We start from the raw sequence: 26,338 nt of genomic DNA on the forward strand, positions 1-26,338 counted from the left end.
TATGTCATCTCATGCTGGTGGTCCGCTGCCAGCAGTCTTTCAGTGGGAAAAGTCTAACTTCAATGCTAAGAAATATGAGCCCAAATCGTCCCCCTACCTGGCTACATCATGGCAGGAATGCCAGGCTAAAGATGGCAGTGAAGCTTATTCACCCCAGTACCTTGTATGTACAAGAGTTCATGGGGAATCTGTGATGTCCATGAAACCTCAATTTTTCGTGGAGCATTTGGGTGACAAGTTCAGGAAGGGGGAGGGTTTGTCCAAAATGTGCTCTGGGTCAGTCCTTATAAAATCAGCATCCTCCGCCCAATCACAGGTATAACTCGCTTGTGACAAATTGGGGGATGTTTCTGTTTCCATCACACTCCATAAGATCTTAAATCTGGTCCAGGGTATTACATTCCACAGGGACTGGAACAGAAAAGGGAGGTAATGACAGTGGCACGTAAAGTGCCCTCCGCCATACACCGTTGGGTGGCTTGCGGGGTATAAATGTAGATGTAGACCTAGTTTTGCAGTCTGACAACGAGCTGCATGCCAGTTTAGAGCGGCGATGTGTTCATTTCATCTGCCGCATCCATTGGGGTCCGAGGAATAATCAGTTTGCCACTGGTGCTTTCATCTTGGCCTTCGAGGGTGATACATTGCCGGTGAAGGTGATGGTCTACCGCTTTGACGTCAAGCCATATATACATCCCCCGATGAGGTGCTTTAAGTGCTGGAAGTGGCCATATGTCTGCCTGCTGTACTTCCAGTGTCACATGTCGATATTGTGAATGTCCATAACATCCCAATACTCCATGTGCCTTGCCTCCCATCTGTGTCAACTGTGGAGAGCATTATTCACCTTGATCGCGAGGATTTTACAGGAAGAGAGGAAATTCGTGGACTATAAGACCCTGGACCGACTGATGCTAAGAGAAAATTTGAGCACCTACATCCTTCAGCTATGACCTCTTACACAGCCACTATGAGAACAGTTGTCGCCTCTCGGAACCAGAAGGCTACACCTGCCCCCTTGACGGTGCAGGGCACTTCCCTCCCTGTTGGTCCCGCACCACATACTATGGCAGCAAACCGCCCCCCCCTCACACACACACACACACACACACACACACACACACACACACACACACACACACACACACACAACCATTCTGGATATCGGTACCCACTTCTGAGCTGGAGAAACGTAAGTCTTCTTTGGATCCTCTTGCTAGGAAGGGGTCACTTGGATCACTGCCTTCCCAGGTTTCTGCTAGTGGGAAAGATGGTACTCACCATTGGCCGAAGAGCCCAAAAGCAGTTGGTCATAGGGCTTCATGCTCATACTCAGTCCCGGAGACTGAATTAGTGAAGTTCTCCCTGCCATGGAAGCCAGTGAGAGAAATCCAAAGGCACCATGCTTACTGGCTGAGGCAGAGACGTTGAAACTTTACTGTCTCAGTTCGACCTCTGCCTCTTAAATACTGGGGCCGCCACACATTTCAGTGTGGCTCATGGTAGTTACTCGGCCATTGATTTATCAATTGGCAGCCCAGGACTTCTCCCATCTATATACTGGAGAGCACATGACGACCTGTGCGGTAGTGACCACTTCCCCATCTTCCTGCCACTGCCCTGGCATCAGGCCCATGGACGCCTGCCCAGATGGGCTTTAAACAAGGTGGACTGGGAAACTTTCACCTCTGTCACCATTGAATCTTCCCCATACAGCAACATCGATGTGATGGTTGAGCAGGTAATTACAACAATCGTTTCTGTGGCAGAAAACACGATCCCTCGCTCTTCACGGTGTCCCAGCGAAGGGCAGTCCCTTGGTGGTCGCCGGAAGTCACTGAAGCAATTGAGAAGCGTTGGGTAGCTCTGCAGCGGCATAAGTGGCACCCTTCTCTGGTGCACCTCATAGCCTTTAAACGGCTCCATGTCTATGTTCACCTACTTATCAAACAACGGAAGCAGGAGTGTTTCGAGAGGTAGGTTTTGACCATTGGGTGAAGTACATCATCTTCCCAAGTCTGGGCCAAAATCAAACTTGTTTTCAGGTACCTGACTCCAAAAGGTGTTGCCAGTGTTAACATAAATTGCGTGTTATCTACCGACACAAAAGTGATTGCCAAGCGCTTTGCTGAACACTATGCTCAAGCCTTTCCATCGGAGAACTACCCAACAGGCTTTCGCACTTTGAAATGGCCTGTTGAAGGAAAAGTCCTCTCGTTCACTACACTTCACAATGAATTCTATAACGCCCCATTTACAGAGTGCGAACTCCTAATTGCCTTGCACATCACCCTGACACAGCTACTGGGCCAGATCGGATCCAGTCAGATGATTGAACATATCTAATCTGACTACAAGCGTCATGTCCTCGTCGTCTGCAACAGGATCTGGTGTGACGGCATGTTTCCATTGCAATGGCGGGAGAGCACAATCAATCCAGTGCTCAAACCCAGTAAAAACACACTTGATGTGGATAGCTGTCTCCCCATCAGCCTCACCAACGTTACTTGTAAGCTGCTGGAACGTATGGTGTGTCAGCAGTTGGGTTGGGTCTTGGAGTCACATGGCCTACTGATGCCATGTCGGCAGCTTCCACCAGGGTCACTTGAGCCTACCATCTGAACAGCCTTTCCCAGCTGCCAACATCTGGTTGCCTACTTTTTTTAATTTACGAAAAGTATACACCACCACCTGGCGACATAATATCCTTGCCACATTATACGAGGGGGTCTCCGTGGGACGCTCTCGATTTTTATCCAGAATTTCCTGTCACTTGGCACTTTCGGTGTCAGAGTTAGTGCCTCTCATAGTTCGCTCCATATCCAGGAGAATGGGCTCCCACAGGGCTATGTATTAAGTGTTTCTCTGCTTTTGGTGGCCATTAATTGTCTAGCAGCAGGTGTTGGGTCGTCCATCTCACCTTCTCTGTATGCAGACGACTTCTGCATTTCGTACTGCTCCGCCAGTACGGGTGTTGCTGAGTGGCGCCTACAGGGAGCAATTCAGAAGATGCAGTCATGGTCTCTAGCCCACAGTTTCCAGTTTTCGGCCACTAAGTCGCGTGACATGCACTTCTGTCGGCATCGTACCGCTCATCCGCAACCAGAACTTTACCTTCATGACATCCAGTAACTGTAGTGGAGCCATATCGATTCTTAGGAGTGGTTTTCGACACCCGATCAACTTTTCATCGTCAACTTCATCAGCTTAAGGGGAAGTGCTAGCAGCACTTCAATGCTCTCCGCTGCCTGAGTAACACCAACTGGGGTGCTGATAGCTCCATGGTGCTGCAGCTCTACAGAGCCCTCATGCAATCCCACCCTGACTATTGGAGTCTGGTTTATGGTTTGGAGGCACCCTCAGCGTTGCGTTTATTCGACATTGTGCTGCACTGTGGCCTACATTTAGCGACAGGAGCTTTTAGGACGGGTCCAGTGACCAATGTCCTTGTGGAGGCCAGAGTACCTCTATTTGAGATTAAGTATGCACAACTGCTGGCCAGTTACATTGCACACACTCATAGTTCTCCTGCACATCCAAATCACTGTCTCCTTTCCCCACCCATGGTGGTTCATCTCCTGCATCGGCAACCCAGGTCAGGGCTAATGATTGTGTTTCTTGTGTGGTCCCTTCTCTCTGAACTGGAATCCTTTCCTTTACCACCATCTGCTTGTAGTCCATTCACGTACACCTCCATGGTGTACACATCGGCCGCAGCTTTGTCTGGACCTTTCAGGTGGCCATAAGGACTCTGTTAACCCTTCAGCTCTGCTTTCACTTCCTCTCGATTGAAATGTTCTGGGGCTGTGAAGTCGTTTACACCGATGGCTCGATGGTTGATGGTCGTGTTGGCTTTGTCTATGTTCAAGGCAGCCAAATTGTGAACAGAATTCCTTACCTGATGGCAGCAATCTATTAACTGCAGAGCTGGTGGCCATTTATTGTGGACCTGTGTGTCTGTTCATGCCCTGGGGAGTCATTTCTTTTATGTACAGGCTCTTTGAGCAGCCTGAAAACTGTCGACCAGTGCTACCCTCGTCATCCATTGGTAGCATCCATCCGGGATTCCATCTACGCCCTGTAACGGTGCATTCGTTCAGTGGTGTTTATCTGGACCCCTGGTCATGCCAGAATACCAGGAAATGAACTTACTGACAGGCTGGCCAAACAGGCTACACAGAAACCACTTCTGGAGATCAGCATCCCCGCAACTAACCTGCTTTCTTTATTACATCACAAGGTTTTTCAGCTTTGGGAGACGGAATAGCAAAATCTCAGTATGCACAACAAACTGCGAGCCATTAAGGGGACCACGAATGGGTGGAAGTCCTTGATGAGAGCCTCTCACAGGGACTTGGTGGTTCTCCGCCGGCTCTGCATCGGCCATGCCTGGGCGACCCATGGCTACCTCCTGCGCTGTGAAGACCCACCTCAGTGTCGGTGCAGCACCTGGTTGACAGTGACTGAAATTCTTCTGCTTTGTCCTTCTTTGGCTGCCCTGTGGCTTCATCTTCGGTTGCCAGGCTTATCATTGATTTGAGCAGATGACGCCTCATCAGCTGATTCTGTTTTACATTTCATCCATGAAGGTGGGTATTATCATTCGATCTGAGTCTGTGTCCTCCACCCTAGTGCTTTTAGGGTGGATGTTTTAATGTCTTGCAGAATGGCTGCTTTTTCCTATTTATTCTCGTGGTCTGGCAGCCAGTTGTTCTTGATTGGAATTCAGGAATATTTACTACTTCTTTGCTGAAGGAGTTTCGAAAAACCGTGTCTAATAACTCTGCTTTAGTGGCACTGTCATCAGTGACTTCAGCATTACCACGCAGTGAAGGTATTGTCTTGCCACTGGTGTGCTTTATGTATGACCAGAATCTCTTTGGGTTTTCTACCAGATTTCGAGACTGAATTTCATTGTGGAAATTACTAAAATCTTCTTGCATTGAAGAAAGCGCCATATTTCAAACTTCTGTAAAACTTTGCTGATCTTGGGGATTTTGCGTTCTTCTATATTTGACATGTTTTTTCGTTGCTTCTACGACGACGATCTGACCCGTTTTGTGTACCATGGGGGATCAGTACCCTCACTTACTAATTTGTGTGGTATGTCTCTCTCAATTGCTGTCGATTCTATCTCTTTGAAAACATTCCACAACTTTTCTGCACTTACATGATCAGATCAGAAGGAGTGAAGACTGTCTCTGAAAAAGGGTTTAAGAGCATTATCAGCTTTTTTAAATAGATATACTTTGCGTTTCTTTTTGATGATTGTAGGTGTTACGGTATTCAGCATAGCAGCAGCTGCCTTGTGGTCGCTAATTCCTGTATTCGTCACAATACTCACTATATGTCGACAATTGTTACTAAAAGGTTAAGTATGCTTTGGCAACCATTTACGGTTCGAGTGGGCTCATGAACTAATTACTCAAAATAATTTTCTGAGAAAGTATTCATTACAATTTCTGATGACGTTTTATGGCTGCCACCAGCTTTAAATGTATAATTTTTCCAGCATATTGAGGGTAGATTAAAGTAGCCACCGACTTTAATTGCATGAGTGGGGTACTTATTTGAAGTGACTCAATTTTTGTTTCAACTGTTCAGCTACTATATCGTCTGAGTCAGGGGGGGGGTCGGTCGGTAAAAAGATCCTATTAATAGTCTAGTCCGATTGTCAGGTATAAGGTCTTTCCATACTATTTCACACGAACCATCTACTTCAACTTTGCTACAAGGCAAACTACCTCTGACAGCTATAAATACACCACAAACTGTATTTAATCTATCCTTTCTGAATACTGTTAGATCGTTCGAAAAAATGTCGGCTGAGCTTATTTCCGGCTTTAGCCACCTCTCTGTACCTACAAGTATTTGAGCTTCAGTGCTTTCTATTAGGTCTTGGAACTCTGGTTCTATCTGAGCTATGACAATTTAAAACTACAATACCAATCTTTTCTACAACTACCTTAGTGTTTTACCTGCCTACTTTTAGACGGATGTCCCTTCTGTGGTTCCCTGAGACCCTCTAACCTAAAAATCTGCCCAGTCCGTTCCACACAACTGCCAGTACCCGTCTAGCCACTTCCTGTGTGTAGTGGGCTCCTGACCTATTAAACAGAACCCGGGAAACCACCACTTGATGGCACAAGTCAAGGGATCTGCAGCCTACATGGTCACAGAATCGCCTAAGCCTCTGATTCAGACCCTCTACTCGGCTCTGCACCAAAGGACCACAGTTGGTTCTATCGATGAGCTCCACCTTAATCTCAGAAGCAAGACTGGCAGTCTTTACCATTTCTGCCAGCTGCCTGAAACCAGACAGTCTCCTCCAATCCAAACGTCATTGGTACCGACATGAGCCACCACCTGCAGCTGGCTGCACCCTGTACTCTCCATGGCATCCAGAAGCACCCTTTCCATATCTGGAATGACTCCCCCAGATTACTCACTGGCTTTCTTCCCCTCATTGGCTGCCATGTTCCTAAGGGGCCCCACTACACACCTAATGTTGGAGCTCCCAACTACAAGCAAACCCACCCTCTGTGAATGTCCAGTCCATGTGGGCCAAGAAGCTTCCTTTGGAACAGGGTGGATGACTGTATCCAGGTCAGAGACTTCATCAGCCGCAGATAACACCTGAAACCTGTTCATCAAACAAACTGGGGAGGCACTATGATCGGGCCCCTTGGAAAGTTTTATGCTGCATGCAAGACTTTAGAATGATCTCCCACTCGACCACAGGTGAGGGGTCAATCTCAGTGCAGGCAGTATATGGGGCAGCCACTGCAGTGGACCAATCGGAGGACATGTGGGATGTGTTTGACGACCCTCACGTCCCTGCGTTTGATCCCCTATAGTGATGCCCCTGGGCAGCAGCCTGAAGCTGTGTGATGGAAGCCAAAGCTGCCTGGAGCTGTGAGTGAAGAAGGGTCGCCAACTCGGCTCACATCTGTACACAGCAATCACAGTTTCTATCCATTACTGCAGTCACTGCTGTTTGAAGCTGGTAAAAATATGTAAGACACAAGTGGTTTACTTGCATTATTAATAGCAGGAACTAGTGGTGCTGCTGCTCTCACCGACTAACTGAACTTATGACCCGCCACTTGACCATGAAATGCAAGTATTCTCACCTCGCACCTAACTGGCGTGGTACATGAAGCGGATCCTGATGCAATTTGGAATTCCTGTGTGATGGTCTAGATAGGTGTTTGCCTATTACACATTATGACCCTCCTTAACTGTTGGCAGTCTGTGTCAGTCAACAGATGAGGTCGGCCTGTATGCTTTTGTGCTGTACACGTCCATTTACCTTTCCACTTCATTATCACATCAGGAACAGTGGACCTAGGGATGTTTAGGAGTGTGGAAATCTCGTGTAAAGACGTATGACAAGTGACACCCTATCATATGACGAAGTTCAAAGTCCATGAGTTCCGTAGAGCACACCATTCAGATCTCTCACGATGTCTGATGACTACTGAGGTCGCTGTTATGGAGTACCTGGCAGCACAATGCACCTAATATGTAAAACGTATGTCTTGGGGGTGTAGGGATACTTTTGATCACATAGTGTACGTGTGGGATAGTCCAATATTTAACCAGTACCTTAAAATATAGAGGTGGAAAATAAAATTTTGGTTGTTCACAGGCTCATTTGTTGGTATTTTGTGTCGGTGTAAAAACAACTAGGATCATACGTGCCCATGTAAAAACTGTGAAACATGGAGAAAAAGAGAACAATTACCACACATTAATCCCAATCGACTGAAGAGAAGACAGCTAAACACGGGGACATGGAGAAATGTCTACAACATTCATTAAAGAGAAACAGAGGTCCATAACTAAAAATTAACCGGGGTTTGCCATATCGCTATGATGGATAAAAAGTATAATGCAGTTGACAGCCTGCACATCATTCACTAAGAAAAAACGGCCAAAAACTCAGATGGCAAATCCAAACAGGTACATGAACAGTTAAAAAAGGGCATTCCTCGGGAAATGGCAGACAGTTACCAGTTGGCCGCAATGTGCACAAATTGGTGGGGGAGTGTCACTTATCAAATGCTGATGGCTAAAAAGGCAGCGCCCAATACACAACGAAATTAAAATGAGCTGTCTGCAGCAGGGGGAAGGTCGAGAGGAGATTGACCAACCTCCAGCCAAACAGCAACACACAGATCACCAGAGGGAATGTAAGAACTAGTGAGCTGAGGTACAAGGAATGCAGTCTTGGCAGCAGCATCAGCAGCCACATTTCCTGTCAGACCAACACGACCAGGAACCCAGAAACATCACAGTGGCTCCATCAAGAGTGAGCAAATGAGTTTTCCTGGACCCACTGCATTAAGGGATGAGCGGTGTACAGTGCACAGATACTTTGAAGGTCACTGATAGAGTGAGCAGATGACAATTGAAAAGGCTGTGTCACCAGATGTACTCCAGCATTGATACAGGGTGTGGAGCTCTGCTGTAGCTACTGAGCAGTGTGCTGGAAGCCGATACTGAAAAACATCGCCAATGATGAAGGCATACAGACACCATTGTCAGTCTGAGAAACGTCAGTGTACACAAAGGTACTATCATGATGTTCCATACGCATGTCGTGCAACAATGGAATAGAGCAAGGCTGGAGTAGTGTCCCAAGGAAGCAAATAAAGGCCAAGGTGAACGTGGGCCACCACATGAATCCAAGATTGTGAAGGGTTCACACCTACAAGGAAAGTGGCAGGTAGTGTGAAGTTAAGCTGCTGGAGCAAGAGCCGTAAGTGTAGGTGCATGAACAAAGCACCGGTAGTCTAATTTCGTACTGACAAGGGATCAGTCCAAACTGAGGATAGTGGTGTACCATTGAGGACGTGTAGAACATTGAGGGATCCCATACAGTGGGCTGCAGGTGAGACATGGGAGGGCCAAGAAACTTTCCTACCGAGTAAGAGACCTAGGTATTTCAGTTTCCATGAAGAGAAGAGCAAGAGGTCCAAGATGTAAAGACAGTGGAAGGAATCGACTGCATGCTAGAAATTGATACCAACTGTTCTGTCAGTGGAAAAGCGAAAGCCATTGACGATGCTCCATGAGAAAAGACGATCGAGACATCGCTGAAGATGTTACTCAATGAGAAAGGTCCGTGGATAACTGCAATGGATGGAAAAAAACAACAAAAAAAGAGCTGGAGGGAGACGGGCATCATAGGATTAATGGCAATAGCAAAGAGGACGATGCTCAGGACAGAACCCTGAGGCACACCATTTTCCTGGATAAAGGTGTCCGACAAGGCAGAACCCACACATACCTTGAAAAGTCTTTTAAAAATTCCTCACGGAAATTGGGCATGTAACCACGGAAGCCCCACATGTAGAGACTGCAGACGATAACAGTCCTCCAGCACATGATGTAGGCTTTCTCCAAATCGAGAGAGACAGCCACACCCTGGGGTTTGTGCAGAAAAGCATTCATGACATTGGTGGTCAAAATGACGAGATGGTTAACTGCAGAAAGGCACACTCGAAATCCATAGTGTGCAGTCATAAGCAAACTGCAAGAGACTAGCCACCATACCAGCTGGCCATGAATCGTGTGTTGCATTAACTTGCAAACAAAGCTCGTGAGAGAGATGGGGTGGTAGCTAGAAGGAAGGTGATTGTCCTTCCCAGGCTTAGGTATGGGTATGACTGGCTTCACAGCAGTGCCTGGGAAATGTGCCCTCTGCCCAGGTGAGGTTGTACATATTAAGCAGAAAGTGCTTGCCTGCAAGACAAAGGAGCTAAAACATCTGAATGTGAACAGATCTGGCCCTGAGGTGGAGGTTCGGGACGAAGTGAAAGCATGAACTAGCTCCTTCATAGTATAAGCGACATTGTAGCACACTCGATTTTGAGAAGGGTATTGCCCAAGCCTCCTCTGCTCGCTTCCGGTGGAGGAAAGGAGAGGGATAGTGGGAAAAGTTTGCAATTTCCGCAAAATGGCGGCCCAAGGCGTTAAGAGATCACAGTGGAGTCCACAACAGCATCATCTGCTACTGTCAGACTGGAAACTGGAGAGTGGATCTTGGCCCCAGAGAGCCATCAGAGGTTGGCCCACATGATAGTGGGAGTGGAACTGTTAAAAGAACTTGTAAATGAAATCCAGCAAGCTTTTTTTCTGTCCTGAAAAACACGACACTGTGCATTCATTGCTGTATAATGAATGCAATTTGCCTTCGTAGGATGATGGTTGAAAATGCAGACAGTACATCTACATGCCCCAGGACATGGCGTGGTGAGGAGGAAGCATTAGGAATGGAATGTTCTGCAGCAGTAAGGATAACGTTTGTGAGATATTCCACCTGGTCATCACAACTGGTGAAATCTTCTTCGTCAAAGGCCACCAGGGAGGAGTAAAGCCTCCAGTCAGCCTTAGTAACCTGCTATGTGGGTGTGCATGCAGGTGTGGTAGGGTTCAGTATATGGATAGCACACAGGAAATGGTCGCTCAAGTAGGTGTCAGAAGTAATGGACTGCTTGAGACCATGGGCAACCTGGGTGATGCAGAAGTATATGTACAAATAGGACTAGGTGTGTAAGGAGTGGGAACGGAATGTGGGTGCTCCTGTATTAAGATAGAAGTGGTTAAGTTGGTCAAGGTCAGCTAAGTGGGCACCTGTCTGACAGTTTGTGGGAGAACCCCAAAAGGGATGGTTTGTTGGTTTAAAATAGGGGGAGGGGGAAGGGACCAAACTGCGAGGTCATCAGTAAAAGAATTAGGCAATGGAAAGAAGGAAAAGGAGGCATACAGCAAAATGACAGGAGAAAGGCAGAACCAAAATAACAAGTTGGACAACCAACACTACTATGGAGGAAACAGGAAAAGAAAACCACAGAGAGAAGCAAGAAACAGGTACAAGGGGTAAAAACAAGAGAGAAACAAGATGAGAAACATAGTAGATACCCTCAGAGTAACAAAGCAGTTTAAATCACTTAATAAAGGCAAGGACTCCGGTCCAGATTGTAAACCAGTCAGATTCCTCTCAGATAATCCTTATAAAATAGTTCCATATTTAATTGTATACAACCACTCTCTCACAAAGATCCGTACCTAAAGACTGGAAAATTGCTGAAGTCACACACTCGAAAAGGGAAGTAGGAGTAATCCGCTGAATTACAGGCCTATATAACTAACATCGATTTGCAGTAGGGTGTTGGAACATATTCTGTGTTCGGACATTATGAAGTACCTCGAAGAAAAGTTTATTGACACAGTCAGCACGGTTTCAGAAAATATCGTTCTTCTGAAACACAACTAGCTCCGTGTACTCATAAAATAAGTGCTACTGACAGGGGATGTCAAATAGATGCCATATTTTTAGATTTACAGAAGGCTTTAGACACCGTTCCTCACAAGCGTATCGACTCAGTTGTGTGACTGGATTCATAATTTCCTGTCAGAATGGTCACAGTTCATAGTAATAGATGGAAAGTCATCGAGTAAAACAGAACTAATATCCGGCGTTCCCCAAGGAAGTGTTATAGGCCCTCTATTGTTCCTCATCCATGTTAATGACAGGAGACAATCTGAGTAGTTGGCTTGGATTGTTGGCAGATGATGCTGTCATTTACCGTCTTGTAAAGTCATCAGATGATCAAAACGACTTGCAAAATGATTTAGATATCTGTATGGTGCGAAAATTGGCAATAGACCCTGTATAAGGAAAAGTGTGGAGTTATTCACATGAGTACTAAAAGAAACTAGCTAAATTTCGACTACGTGATAAGTCAGACAGATCTGAAGGCTGTAAATTCAACTAAATACTTAGCGATTACAATTACAAATAACCTAAATTGGAACGATCACACAGATAATATTGTGGATAGAACAAACCAAAGACTGCGATTCATTGGCAAAACACTTAGAAGGTGCAACAGGTCTACAAAAGAGATGGCTTACACCACACTTGTCCGCCCCATTCTGGAGTACTGCTGTGCGGTGTGGGATCCACATCAGGTGGGACTGACGAATGACATCGAAAAAGTACAAAGAAGGGCAGCTCGTTTTGTATTATCGCGAAATAGGGGAGATAGTGCCACAGACATGGTATGTGAATTGGAGTGGCAATCATTAAAACAAAAGCGTTTTTCGTTGCGATGGGATCTTCTCATGAAATTTCAATCACCAGTTTTCTCCTCAGATTTCGTAAACATTCTGTTGGCACTCACCTACATAGGGGGATATGATCATGACGATAAAATAAAGCAAATCAGGGCCCACACAGAAAAATTTAAGTTGTTCGTTTTTCCCGCATGCTGTTCTGGAGTGGAATGGTAGAGAGACAGCTTGAAGGTGGTTCATTGAACCCTCTCCCAGGCACATAATTGTGAATAGCAGAGTAATCACGTAGACATAGATAAGCTACACATCAAGCCAGTGAATGCCAAACGACGCCTTGCTTGGTGTAAGGAGCTTAAATATTGGACAATTGAACAGTGGAAAAACGTGTGGAGTGATGAATCTTGGTACCGGGTACACAATGTGGCGATCGGATGGCGGGGTGTGGGTACAGCAGATGCCCAGTGAAAGTCATCTGCCAGCATGTATAGTGCCAACAGTAAGATTCGCAGGTGGTGGTGTTACATTGTGGTCTAGTTTTTCATGGAGGGGGCTTGCACCCATTGTTTTGCGTGGCACTATCACAGCACAGGTCTACATTTATATTCTAAGCACTATCTTGCTTCCCACTGTTGAAGGGCAATTCAGGAATGGCGATTTCATCTTTCTACACGATTGAGCACCTGTTCATGATGTATGGCCTGTGGCGGAGTGGTTACGTGACAATGACATCCCTGTAATGGTCTGGCCTGCACAGAGTCCTGACCAGAATTCTACAGAAAACATCCGGATTGAAACTGCCTGGCAGATCAAAACTGTGTGCTGGACCGAGACTCGAACTCAGGACCTTTGCCTTTCACGGGCAAGTGCTCTATCAGCTGAGCTACCCAAGCAGGACTCACGCCCCGTCCTCACAGCTTTATTTCTGCCAGTACCTCGTCTCCTACCTTCCAAACTTTACACAAGCTCTCCTGCGAACCTTGCACAACTAGCACTCCTGAAAGAAAGGATATTGCGGAGACATGGCTTAGTCACCACCTGGGGGATGGTTCCAGAATGAGATTTCCACTCTGCAGCGGAGTGTGCGCTGATATGAAACTTCCTGGCAGATTAAAACTGTGTGCTGGACCGGTAGGTAGGAGACGAGGTACTGGCAGAAATAAAGCTGTGAGGACAGGGCGTGAGTCGTGCTTGGGTGGCTCAGCTGGTAGAGGACTTGCCCGTGAAAGGCAAAGGTCCTGAGTTCGAGTCTCGGTCCGGCACACAGTTTTAATCTGCCAGGAAGTTTCATATCGGCGCACAATCCGCTGCAGAGTGGAAATCTCATTCTGGAAACATTTGAGTTGTTTTGGAACACAGACTTCGAACCAGGCGTCACCAACCGACATGGATACCTCTCCTCAGTCCAGCACTCCATGAAGAATGAGTTGCCATTCCCCAAGAAATCTCACAGCACTTGACTGAACACATGCCTGCGAGAGTGGAAGCGGTTATCATGGCTAAGGGTAGGTGAACACCATATTGAATTCCAGCATTACTGATGGAGGGCGCCATGAACTGGTAAGACATTTTCAGTCAGGTCTCTGGATACTTCTGATCACATAGTGTATCTTTACTTCCGTTTTCATGTCATGTAGCTGGAGTCACTGTAAAAGTCTTCATGTCTTAGGTAGTTCCTCACAAGCATGAGGTCATGTTCATATTGCAGCCCACATTTTGTCACTACATGCGAAATGTGGGACCCAGCTACTGGAACAAATGGTGAGTTCCTACATTATGAAATACTTTAAAGAAATGATCTATTGACACATAATCAGCGGATATTCAGAATATGTCTTTGTGAAACATGACTGGTTTCATATTCACATGTAGTGATGAATGCTAGTGATAGCGTATCTCAAGTTGATACCATAATTATAGATTTTTAGAAGGCTGTTAACATCATTTGTCATAAGTGGCTTCCAGTCAAATTATGTGCCTTCAGATTGTCATACTCATGGCACTAGATTCCTGATTTTCTGTCAGTAAGGTCGCAGTTCATAGCAACTGACAGGAAGTCTTCTAATGGGATTGAAGTAATTAGTTGGTTCCCCAAGGAAATGTTTTAGGGCATCTTTCGTTCCTAATTTATGTAAATGATATAGGAGACAATCTCAGCAGCTTTGTTTACAGATCTTTATTTTATAGTAAACTCATCAGATGAAGACAAATCCAAAATGATTTAGAGAAGATAACTGTATGGTGGAAAAATAGCAACTTCCGTAAACTATAAAGTTTGGTCCCCAACATGAGAGTAAGGAGCTTGCACAGAAAGATAGTGTTCATATTTCCCTCACATCGTTCTTCAGAGTAGGAGAGAAATATTCTGGAAGTGGCTCTGTGAACTTTTGTCATACACTTGTGCGAATTGCAGAGCTTTGTAGATGTAGATTTAGATGTAGAAGCACTTACACTACTTGTTGCTGCACCATTGGTCAAGGAGCAGTTGTTAGCATGTCGATAATGCTGTCTCACGGTTCAAATTAGGCAGTGCCCATTTGAGCAGCTCTTCATGGTGTATGTTCAGTATCTCCTGTCAGTCCTGTTTCATACAAGTGCTGAATGCTTCAGGTATGTACTAGAATGGGTCGTAAGAGTTAGTAAGCCATCTCCTTTGAGGCGCATAGTGTTTTTCCTGTAGTCTACCGCTGAACTGATGTCTGCCATTGGCTTTACCTATAGCTAAGCCTGTGTGATTGTTGACTTTCAAATTCCTAAAAATTGCTACATTCAGATATTTGTATGAGTGGACCATTTCCAGCTGTGACTCATTGATACTGCAAGTTACCCATCTTAGCACTACGAAATCCGATCAAGATGTGACTATTTGTGCAGAACATTCCTTGTATAGATTGGCAAAATATAGACAATGTTCTACTTGTAGTAGATGAGAACCCTTAAGCAACAATGAAAATTAGAAATTCCTACACTCGAGGTATGAATTAAAAAACGCCTTTAGTCATAATTTGTCGCGTTTTATTCAGTACACGCTGCGTTTCGGATCCTGTGGTCCATCTTCAGGTGTAATTCGTATTAATCCATGTTTTATTTGTTCTCTTGAATGTGATGAAGTGCATATTCCTGTGAAGAAAAGGTTTGATGTTAGGTTACGAATTTCATAAGTCAGATGCGGAAAATATGTGCAAAATAGTGGTAAAGATGGTTTGCACTTGCAAATAATCCAAGAAAATCGTTTTTAACGATTTAGTAACGGCATAAGTTGTTTCCTCCATCGTTTTCAAGCACATCATTTCATTCAAGAGACACCTTCACCAACAGATGTTTGTAAACACTTCAGACTTTTTGTACAAGGTGTGGTTAAAGATGCATTTTTCATAGTGCTAAAGATTTAATAATTAAACAATTAACACATGCAGGAATAACTTTAGAACAGATCTTTAAAATTACAGGAAAAGCTGTGGCTTGCGAAATCTTTGTTCATTTAATATTGATTATGGTTTTTTGATTTTGTGGAGGTGTATCTCCAGTTGTTCTAACAGATCCAGGGTCATACCATTGGCTTCATTATGTAATACTACTAAATTATTTTCTAGATTGTTGATGACATACTTCGTCTCCAACGTATGTTGTGCAATGACTGATTTTTCAAAGTGGTTGAGCCTGAAAGCATTTACATGCTCTAGAAAACGTGTTTTGAAGTTTCTGCTTGTTTTCCATACATAGTGGGCAGGACAACTAGGGCATGATCCTTCATGCACTCCACTGTTGTATGTTTCAGTATTTGATTTTGTGTTATGGATGAGTAAGTTTCCTAATTTATTATTAGTCGAGAATGAAACTGTTACATTTCTTTCTTTTTATAGGTCAGCTATTTTTGTGAGATGGGATCAGGTACAGGTGACTGGCGAATATATTATCTTCTTTAATAGTGTTGTCATTTGTTGTTGCGCTTTTGTGTATTTGTCTGTCTAAATTGTCAATTGATATAGTAGTGTAGCCATTCCTTACGGCAATGCTCTTTATTGTATCCATCTCATTCTTGAGGGTGTTTCCTTCTAGAGCAAGGTAGTGTACTCTGTGTAGCATGGACCTAAATGCAGCTTGTTTCTGTGTGGTGGATGACATGATGAGTTGTTCAGTGTGTGTGTGTGTGTGTGTGTGTGTGTGTGTGTGTGTGTGTGTGTGTGTGTGTGTGTGTGTTTTCTATGTATGCTAAAGTTATGTTTTTGTTGATGGGTGGTAATTTTAAGGTCCAGGAAATTTATGCTTTTGTTGTCCTCATGTTCTACTGTGAATGTGTTTGTGGAAAGAATTGAATATTGCTAGTAGTTCTTTGAACTCATTTTTTGTTCCATCAAATAGAAGCAAGGTATCAACAACATATCTCCAGTAATATCTTATTTTACTTTTGAATCTATTGTTTTCATTAAAGAACTTACTTTCCAGGTGATTGAGAAATATGTCTGCAAGAACACTTGATAGGGTACTCCCATGGCAAGACCTTCATTCTGTTGGTGAACTTTCCCATTGAATGTAAAGTAATTGTGAGACAATATTAGCTGCAACTTGTCCTTGACTTCTGATATTTCTGCAGTTAACATTTTTTATATGATGCTAAGTATTCAAAAATTATGTCTATTGTTTCTTCAGTTGGTACATTTGTAAATAGGTTAGTTACATCAAAAGAGGCAAACTTGACACCTGCAGGAATATTTATGTCTTTAAGGAATTAGGAACTAAAATTAATGTTCTTAACTGAGTGTGATTTATCAAATGTATAGTACTGCTTCAGAATTTTGTTTAGTAATTGGGAAAGCAGGTGCATTCCCAGAATTAACAGTAGACGTCAATGGAACTTGAGATTTAGGTTGAGGAGGAGGAAAGCAGCGTTTAATGTCATGTCAACAATGAGGTCAGTAGAGAAGGAACTCAAGCTCGGATTAGGGAAGGATTTGGAAGGAAATCGGCCATGCCGTTTCTAAGGAACCATCCCAGCATTATCCTGAAATGATATAGGGAAATCACAGAAATCTAAATCAGGATGGCTGGAGTTGTGTTAGAACTGTTGTCCTGCATGCAAGTCAAGTGTGCTAACCACTGCGCCACCCTGCTCGGTCTCTCAGGTTGATCTGTCTTTGGGCTGTGGGATTCATTAAAATGCATGTTTTTGCTTCTTTTTCTCTGTAGAAGAAATTTCTGATTTTGTTTTGGAAATTTATAATTGGATCTTGCTTGAGCTCTGTTACGTTATTTTCAGAAAAGAAAGTGCTTTAGAGATGTATTCATAGTTTTTCATAATTACTACAGAATTGCTTTCGTTAACTTTCAGAATCATGCCATTCTTATTGAGTTTCATGATTATGCTGTTTAATAGCTTTCTCCCTTGATGCACTGCTTCGGGGGTTTCATAAAGGTTACTTAAGCTTTCCTGAATAATTGTATTTATGTTGTGTGCTAGGACAGTCTGTTCAGTGTTGTTAAGATCAGCTAAATCAGCTGCTTTTTTAATGTCTGTGATGGGGTTCTAAGGCTGTTAGTACTTAATCTGGGTCCTATGTTGTACTTTAGCGCTTTCCTGAGTAAATGTTGTCCTTTTCCATCCACTGAATGTGATATGAATGTGGTTAGTGACTTTTGTAAAACTGTTTTGTTGGATGGTTGGTTGTCCTGCTGCTGATGCAGCACCAGATCACCATTCGAGTGTGTATTTGATCCAAAATGATCAGTATGAATGCAGTTCTCCCTTCTATCCTTCCTAATCGCAGTAATTTTTCTAATCTTTGATGTAGAAATGTCATTAATTGTCCAATTGTAATCATTTTCAAAACCTCAGACATTATAATCTGAACAGTATCAGCAGTATTTTTTATTCTATTCCTATTACGCGGAGTATACCACGAATGAAATAAAGGAGCCTTACAATGAGCAATATAAAGGGTTGTAGTTAACTATAACATTTGGGTTGCATTCAAAAACTATTGATATCAATCAACCTTAAATAGAATAAGAAGCGAAATATTGCAGTCATTTTCGACCTGAAACATTGGTAAATAAAATACCCTTATTCTTATTAATTGAAGCCAAAAACAGCTGTATTACTGTTAATAATATAATTTTAACTATAAAGTTCCAATTAAGGAAATGTAAAGCCAATATGAAAGCTGCTAACTTTTTATATTAGCAGTTAAACTCTGTTAACATTCCTAAAATTTATATAGTTTAAATAAAACACATTTTCACTGTAAAAATAATATTCATATTTGTAAATACCTAAAAGCAAAAATACTTCCTTAACATCTTCAGTGTCACACTCTAATTATAAGCTATTTAAGTATAAGAAAAATATCATTCTTAAAATTAACATTCAAAAAATAAGTTAAAACATAAATCTTAAAGTTACAATCATATCAACCTTGGATATAACCAATTAACTAAATAATCTATATAAACCTTGACCAACAAATAACTCACCCCAGCGATATCAAATGATTTTCATGAATAATAACCCAACTTTAAAGGAACATATCTAACAAACTTAGTTCAAAGAAAAGGTTTAAATCATATAGAACCAGCAAATCCAACAAAATAAAGCATACTTACAGAAAATAAATTATGAGAACAATCAAACTTAGAAATAACCCAAATTAGCATCTAAAACAACTATAATCGTCAAAAACTTTAAATAATAAGGCAAAGCAATCACATGAGGAATAGGGAAAAATCAATCAAGATAAGACTACCACCAAAAACAGCAACAAATAATAAACGAATCATACCAAATGAAATATAGTAACCCTTATCATCTAGAATAAAAATTATCCCCAGATATTGAATAATAAACGAAAGAATAAGCAGCTGTTAAACCAGTAGAAAAAATAAAAAAATTAAACAGTTAATTCAACTTAAACAAACCATTTCAAGAATAAAGTCCTTTGAATAAAATCCTGCCAAAAGAGGTATACCACACAGATACGAAGTAGAAACATTAAAACAAACAGAAGTTGAAGGCATAAAATTAACAATTGAGCCCATAAAACGAATATTTTGAAAATCCTTAAAATACTGAATTACTGAACCTGCACACATAAATAATAATGCCTTAAACAAAGCATGATCCAATAAATGAAAGAAATCTAACTTTGGATAACCTATAGCCAAAATTCTTATTATTAAACCAAGTTGTCTTAAAGTAGAAAGAGCAATAATCTTGCTTAAATCAGATTCAAAATTAGCACCCAATTCAGCTGTAAATATAGTTATACAACCAATTAAAAGTAACAACCGACAACAATTATAAGTATCTAATATTGGTCTAAAACGAATCTATAAATAAACTCCAGTAGTAACAAGAGTAGAAAAATGAACTAAAGCAGAAACAGGAGGAGGAGGAGCAAACATAGCAGCAGGAAGTCAAGAAGAAAAAGGAATCTGTGCTCATTTAGTTATAGCTGCCAAAACAATTAATATAGTAATAACTTTTATTTCAAAACAATTAGAAATAAATCATAATTCCAACCATCAACATTTAATATTCAAGCAATATAATTAAAATAGCAACATCACCAATACTATTAGAGAGAGCAGTTAATATACCAGCACTATAAGATTTTACATTTTGATAATAATTAACTAAACAATAACAAACTAAACCTAGACTATCCCATCGTAAAAAAATTCTAATCAAAGTAGGACTCTTAATTAAAAACAGTATACAAAGGTTAAATATTAAAGCAATAATAATAAAACGATTTATATTTGCTTCTCCTGATATATAATCCTTCCTATAATAAATCACGAAAGAGGAAATATACATAATAAGACATTAAAATAATAGATACATAATCCAAAATTAGAGTTATAACAACTGTAGAACCATTCAAATTAAAAAGTGCTCATTCAACAAAAACTCTGTAATCAATTATTAAATAATAAATACCTAAAATAAAAATTATAGTTCCAGAAAAGAACAAAGAAACTCAAAGAACAAATAGATCATAAATTCACGGCCTAAGATGAAAAACTTCGTATCATTGATTCCACAAAACAATATTTTAAATTGAAATACTTAAGCAATGTATACAAAGATATACTCATCTTTTAAAGAAAGAATATTCAAAGTCAATCAATACAAAAGTAAAAGATGATATTCACGAAAATAACCAAGAGAACAAGTATAAACCCCAGAATAATAATTTCCATGCTGAGAATAAGAATATATATACAAAGTATAAACAGCTCCAAAAAAGATAAAAAAGATTAAAGCAAAAAATCTAAAAGAGGATAGACACAATTCTATTTAATAATCTAAGTTCACCTACCAAATTCAGCGATGGAGGATCAGCCATGTTTGATGATCTTAAAAGGAATCACCATAAAGACATTCTAGGTATTAAATTTATTAAACCCTTGTTAATTAATAATCTTCGTGTACCTAAATGTTCATAAATAATATTAAACAAAATAATCTAGTAGAATATAAACCATGACCAACCATTAAAGAAAGTGAGCCCATACAACCACATCAATTTATAGTTACCAATCCACCAATAACCATTCTTACGAGCAACAGAAAAATATTCAGTTAAAGACCCCAAATCAACCTGACGAAAACAAATAAATCTAATAACTCCACCAGATAAACCTAAAGATAATCAAAAATAATTAAACCTTAAACCCAAATAAGAAATAACTTTAATGAACCAAAAATGTAGGCGTCTTTACTAAAATAGCCAAAATTAGAAATACTTAAAATAAAAAATAAGAACCAAAATCAACCAATAAAGGGAAATACAAAGTGTTATAAAAATCATAAATCTTAAATAAAACCAACAACAAAGGTAATCTAGCAACCAAAGTATAAAAAATTAAACACCAGGCTGCAAACGCTCAGGCTGATGACCTCAACCTAAAATCAAAGGCAAAGAAGGAACTAATATAGCCTAAAAAAATATATAAAAACGAAGAAGACAAAACCTAGCAAATGAACAATAAAGCATAATTATTCAAATTAAAACCATAAAAGCAAAAAATTAGAATGATAACTCAAACTCAATCTCTAGCAGTAATTATTAAAGAACAAATTCAAAAACTCAACAAAATTAAACTAAAAGAAAAATAATCAATACCAAAATAATATCTAATTATATTTAAATCAGCATATGAATACACACAAATTATAAAAACAAAACTTGACAGAAACATTAAAGAATTATTTAATAAACAAAGAGGGAACAAAAATAGTTACAAATAAATACTTTAACATGAAGATAACCCAAAAGAACTAAAAAAATCATTACCGTGAGACTGAATCATTGAAACCAAAATAGAAAGACCCAAAGCACCTTCACAAGCAGAAAAAACTAAAACAATAACAGGAAAGAAATAATCGTAAATTAATATAAAGAAAGAAAGAACAATATACTCCAATCTCAAAAGAACCATTAATAAATGCTTACATTTAGAAGAAAAAACATAAACACCAGCAAAATATACCAACAAAGATGTAAAAACAGAGAATATAAACATTAGTTTAAATAGTTTAAAAAACACACCGGTATTGTAAACCGGATATAAGTCTAGCCCCCACTTTTAAAACTTCAGAGGTGGAAAGCTTCCATCGTCGGTCCCCAAAAACCGATATTTTAAATAAACCAACCCCTGAAATGATTAAAATAATAATTATAACACTATCAAAAATAATAAATATTAATTTTATTAAATTAAGACATCCGATATCACTAATACTTTTCATTATCATTCAAACTTAGTTGGATTAGTAACAGAAACAATAATGGACAGCTATTGACTATCATATACGAGGGCAGTTCAATAAGTAATGCAACACATTTTTTTCTGAAACAGGGGTTGTTTTATTCAGCATTGAAATACACCAGGTTATTCCCCAATCTTTTAGCTACACAACACTATTTTCCAACGTAATCTCCATTCAATGCTACAGCCTTACGCCACCTTGAAATGAGGGCCTGTATGCCTGCACGGTACCATTTCACTGGTCGATGTCGGAGCCAACGTCGTACTGCATCAATAACTTCATCTTCCGCGTAGTGCCTCCCAAGGATTGCGTCCTTCATTGGGCCAAACATATGGAAATCCGACGGTGCGAGATCGGGGCTGTAGGGTGCATGAGGAAGAACAGTCCACTGAAGTTTTGTGAGCTCCTCTCGGGTGCGAAGACTTGTGTGAGGTCTTGCGTTGTCATGAAGAAGGAGAAGTTCGTTCAGATTTTTGTGCCTACGAACACGCTGAAGTCGTTTCTTCAATTTCTGAAGAGTAGCACAATACACTTCAGAGTTGATCGTTTGACCATGGGAAAGGACATCGAACAGAATAACCCCTTCAGCGTCCCAGAAGACTGTAACCGTGACTTTACCGGCTGAGGGTATGGCTTTAAACTTTTTTTGGTAGGGGAGTGGGTGTGGCGCCACTCCATTGATTGCCGTTTTGTTTCAGGTTCGAAGTGATGAACCCATGTTTCATCGCCTGTAACAATCTTTGACAAGAAATTGTCACCCTCAGCCACATGACGAGCAAGCAATTCCGCACAGATGGTTCTCCTTTGCTCTTTATGGTGTTCGGTTAGACAACGAGGGACCCAGCGGGAACAAACCTTTCAATATCCCAACTGGTGAACAATTGTGACAGCACTACCAACAGAGATGTCAAGTTGAGCACTGAGTTGTTTCATGGTGGTTCGTCGATCATCTCGAACGAGTGTGTTCGCACGCTCCACCATTGCAGGAGTCACAGCTGTGCACGGCCGGCCCACACACGGGAGATGAGACAGTCTTGCTTGACCTTGCGGCGATGATGACACACGCTTTGCCCAACGACTCACCGTGCTTTTGTCCACTGCCAGATCACCGTAGACATTCTGCAAGCGCCTATGAATATCTGAGATGCCCTGGTTTTCCGCCAAAAGAAACTCGATCACTGCCCGTTGTTTGCAACGCACATCCGTTACAGACGCCATTTTAACAGCTCCGTACAGCGCTGCCACCTGTCGGAAGTCAATGAAACTATACGAGACGAAGCGGGAATGTTTGAAAATATTCCACAAGAAATTTCCGGTTTTTTCAACCAAAATTGGCCGAGAAAAAAAATGTTGCATTACTTATTGAACTGCCCTCGTATTTTATTCTTAACATTTCTTGGTGGTATATTAGTTCTATTTATTTATATTACAAAAATTGCATCAAACGAAATACTTCAACCTAAATCAATTACCATAATTATCACCCTAGCAATATGAGTATTTATTATATCAATATTAATTATCCTAGACATAACAATATTTATAGACTTCTTCAAAAATACTGAAACTATAAATATTGATAATTCAAGCAATTATCAAGAAGTAACAATATCCCTAGAAAAATTACATAACAGACCAACATTCATTTTTGGTGCCTGTGTAAGATTTCAGTCTGCATTTTATTTACAATTGTTTCTACATACTACTTAGCAGCGTTTAGTTCTAATGGTGTAGAGTATTAAGTAATTGTAAATACGTGTTACAAAAGCACTTAACAATATCTTCTTTCTTCTTATACTACGATTTTATTTCTGACTACTTCCACATTACCTCACATTTCATTTTGGCACACTGGGCTGCAACATACATGTCTTTGATCTTCACTTTGACATAATTAGGACGAAATCCACATGGTAGACATTCTTTGGTGAACTTAATACTAGCACTTGCTTTTGTGAACTTTATTTTGTAATTAGTGTATGAGTATACTGCTTTCAGTGCCTGGCTGGTCAAATTCACTTTAATCTTATTCATATTTTGCAGCTTCAAACGTGACTAGTAAACACACTCGAGGTATGAATTAAAAAACGCCTTCTGTCACAATTTTTGTGGTTTTTCAGTACATTATGCATATCTGACCGTGTGGGGCCATCTTCAGGTGTAATTAGTCTTAATACCTGCTTTATTTGTCCTCTTGCATTTGTCCTCTTGCATTTGTCCTCTTGCATTTGTCCTCTTGCATTTGTCCTCTTGCATTTGTCCTCTTGCATTTGTCCTCTTGCATTTGTCCTCTTGCATTTGTCCTCTTGCATTTGTCCTCTTGCATTTGTCCTCTTGCATTTGTCCTCTTGCATTTGTCCTCTTGCATTTGTCCTCTTGCATTTGTCCTCTTGCATTTGTCCTCTTGCATTTGTCCTCTTGCATTTGTCCTCTTGCATTTGTCCTCTTGCATTTGTCCTCTTGCATTTGTCCTCTTGCATTTGTCCTCTTGCATTTGTCCTCTTGCATTTGTCCTCTTGCATTTGTCCTCTTGCATTTGTCCTCTTGCATTTGTCCTCTTGCATTTGTCCTCTTGCATTTGTCCTCTTGCATTTGTCCTCTTGCATTTGTCCTCTTGCATTTGTCCTCTTGCATTTGTCCTCTTGCATTTGTCCTCTTGCATTTGTCCTCTTGCATTTGTCCTCTTGCATGAGATCAAATGCACATTCCTGTCATGGAAATGTTTGATGTTAAGATCCGAATTTTCGTAAGCAGCACGCAGAAAAATGTGCGAAATAGTGGAAAAGTTGAATAGTGTAAACTTATCCAAGTAATCCAAGAAAAGCGTTTTTAAGGCTTCAGTAATAGCATAAGTTTTCTGCTCCATCGTTTCGAAGCATACCATTTCATTTGAGGAACCTCTCCGAACACGTTTGGGAACACTACACAGATGTTTTGTACATGGAGTGGTCAAAGGTGCGTTTTTCATAGTGCTAAAGATATAATTATTAAACAATTGATGTACGCAGGATATAACTTCATAACATATCTTCAGAATTATAAAAGTAACTGTGGCTTGCGAAATCAGTTTGTTCATTTAACATCAACTCTGGTATTTGATTTTCTGGAGGTGTATCCTCAGTTGTTCAGATTTCGGGTCTTACTGTTGGCTACATTATGCAGTACTACCACATTGTTTTCTGGATTGTTGATCACATGCTTCGTTTCCAACATATGTTGTGAAATGACTGATTTTTTAGAGTGATTGAGCATGAAAGCATTTACATGTTCCTGAGAACTGGTTTTGAAGTTTCTGCTTGTTTCCTAATTTATTATTAGTTGAGAATTAAACTGTTACATTTTTCTTTTTCACTTTTCGCACGTACTTTCTGAGTCTGACTTTGCAAATTCATATACTAATATCAAACCTTTTCATGACAAGAATATGCACTTCATCCCTTTCAAGAGAACAAATAAAGCATGTATTAAGACAAATTACACCTGAAGATGGACGAACCTCAGCATACACACCAAAAAAGCAGCTGATTTAGCTGACCAAACAACAATGAAAAAACTGTCCTAGCACACAACAAAAATAAAGTTTCCAGAGTGAGATTTTCACTCTGCAGCGGAGTGTGCGCTGATATGAAACTTCCTGGCAGATTAAAACTGTGTGCCCGACGGAGACTCGAACTCGGGACCTCTGCCCGTATCTCGTCTCCTTGTCTCCTACAAGGAGACGAGATACGGGCAGAAGTAAAGCTGTGAGTACCAGGCGTGAGTCGTGCTTCGGTAGCTCAGATGGTAGAGCACTTGCCCGCGAAAGGCAAAGGTCCCGAGTTCGAGTCTCCATCGGGCACACAGTTTTAATCTGCCAGGAAGTTTCAAAAATAAAGTTATTCTGAAAAGCATAAGTAACCATAATGAAACCCCAAAGCAGTTTATCAAGAGAGAAAGCTATTAAACAGCATAAACATCAAACTCAATAACGACGATACCACGTTTCTGAAAGCTGGCAGAAGCAATTCTGTAGTAATTATGAACAAAGGTGAATACATCACTAAAACTGTTTCTTTTTTGAAAATAAAATAAGAGCTCATGCAAGATCCAACTATAAAATTCCTAAACAAAAGCAGAAAAATGGTTAATAAATGCAATTTCTCCTTCACAGAAAAAGAAGCAAAAACTTGGACTTTAATGAATCCCACAGACCAAAGACTGAGCTCAACCCAAGACCCATAAATACCAAGTTACATTGAGGTCTGCTGTTAATTCTGGGAATACACCTGTCAAAGTCTCCCAATTAAAACAAAATTCTGAAGCAGTACTATACATTTGATAAATCACACTCAGTTAAGAACATTAATTTTAGTTCCTAATTCCTTAAAGATATAAATATTCCTGCAGGTGTCAGGTTTGCCTCTTTTGATGTAACTAACATATTTACAAATGTACCAACTGTAGAAACAATAGACATAATTTTTGAAAACTTAATCACATTAA

The 26,338-nt window shown here is 40.8% G+C and overlaps 1 protein-coding gene across 1 annotated transcript; it reads right to left on the reverse strand.

Moving 5' to 3' along the window:
• Positions 1-24,038: 24,038 nt before the first annotated feature.
• LOC126232138 (involucrin-like) lies at positions 24,039-24,518 on the reverse strand. Its single transcript, XM_049942445.1, has one exon. The coding sequence runs from the start codon at positions 24,516-24,518 to the stop codon at positions 24,039-24,041; it is 480 nt and encodes a 159-aa protein (XP_049798402.1).
• Between the last annotated feature and the right edge of the window lie 1,820 nt (positions 24,519-26,338).

This window comes from Schistocerca nitens, unplaced genomic scaffold, assembly GCF_023898315.1.
Source record: "Schistocerca nitens isolate TAMUIC-IGC-003100 unplaced genomic scaffold, iqSchNite1.1 HiC_scaffold_450, whole genome shotgun sequence".
In the NCBI taxonomy this organism is placed as follows: Eukaryota; Metazoa; Arthropoda; class Insecta; order Orthoptera; family Acrididae; genus Schistocerca; species Schistocerca nitens.

Coding starts and splice junctions, on each gene's coding strand:
- LOC126232138 (XM_049942445.1), bottom strand. CDS start 24,518: ATGCAAGAGGACAAATGCAAGAGGACAAATGCAAGAGGACAAATGCAA.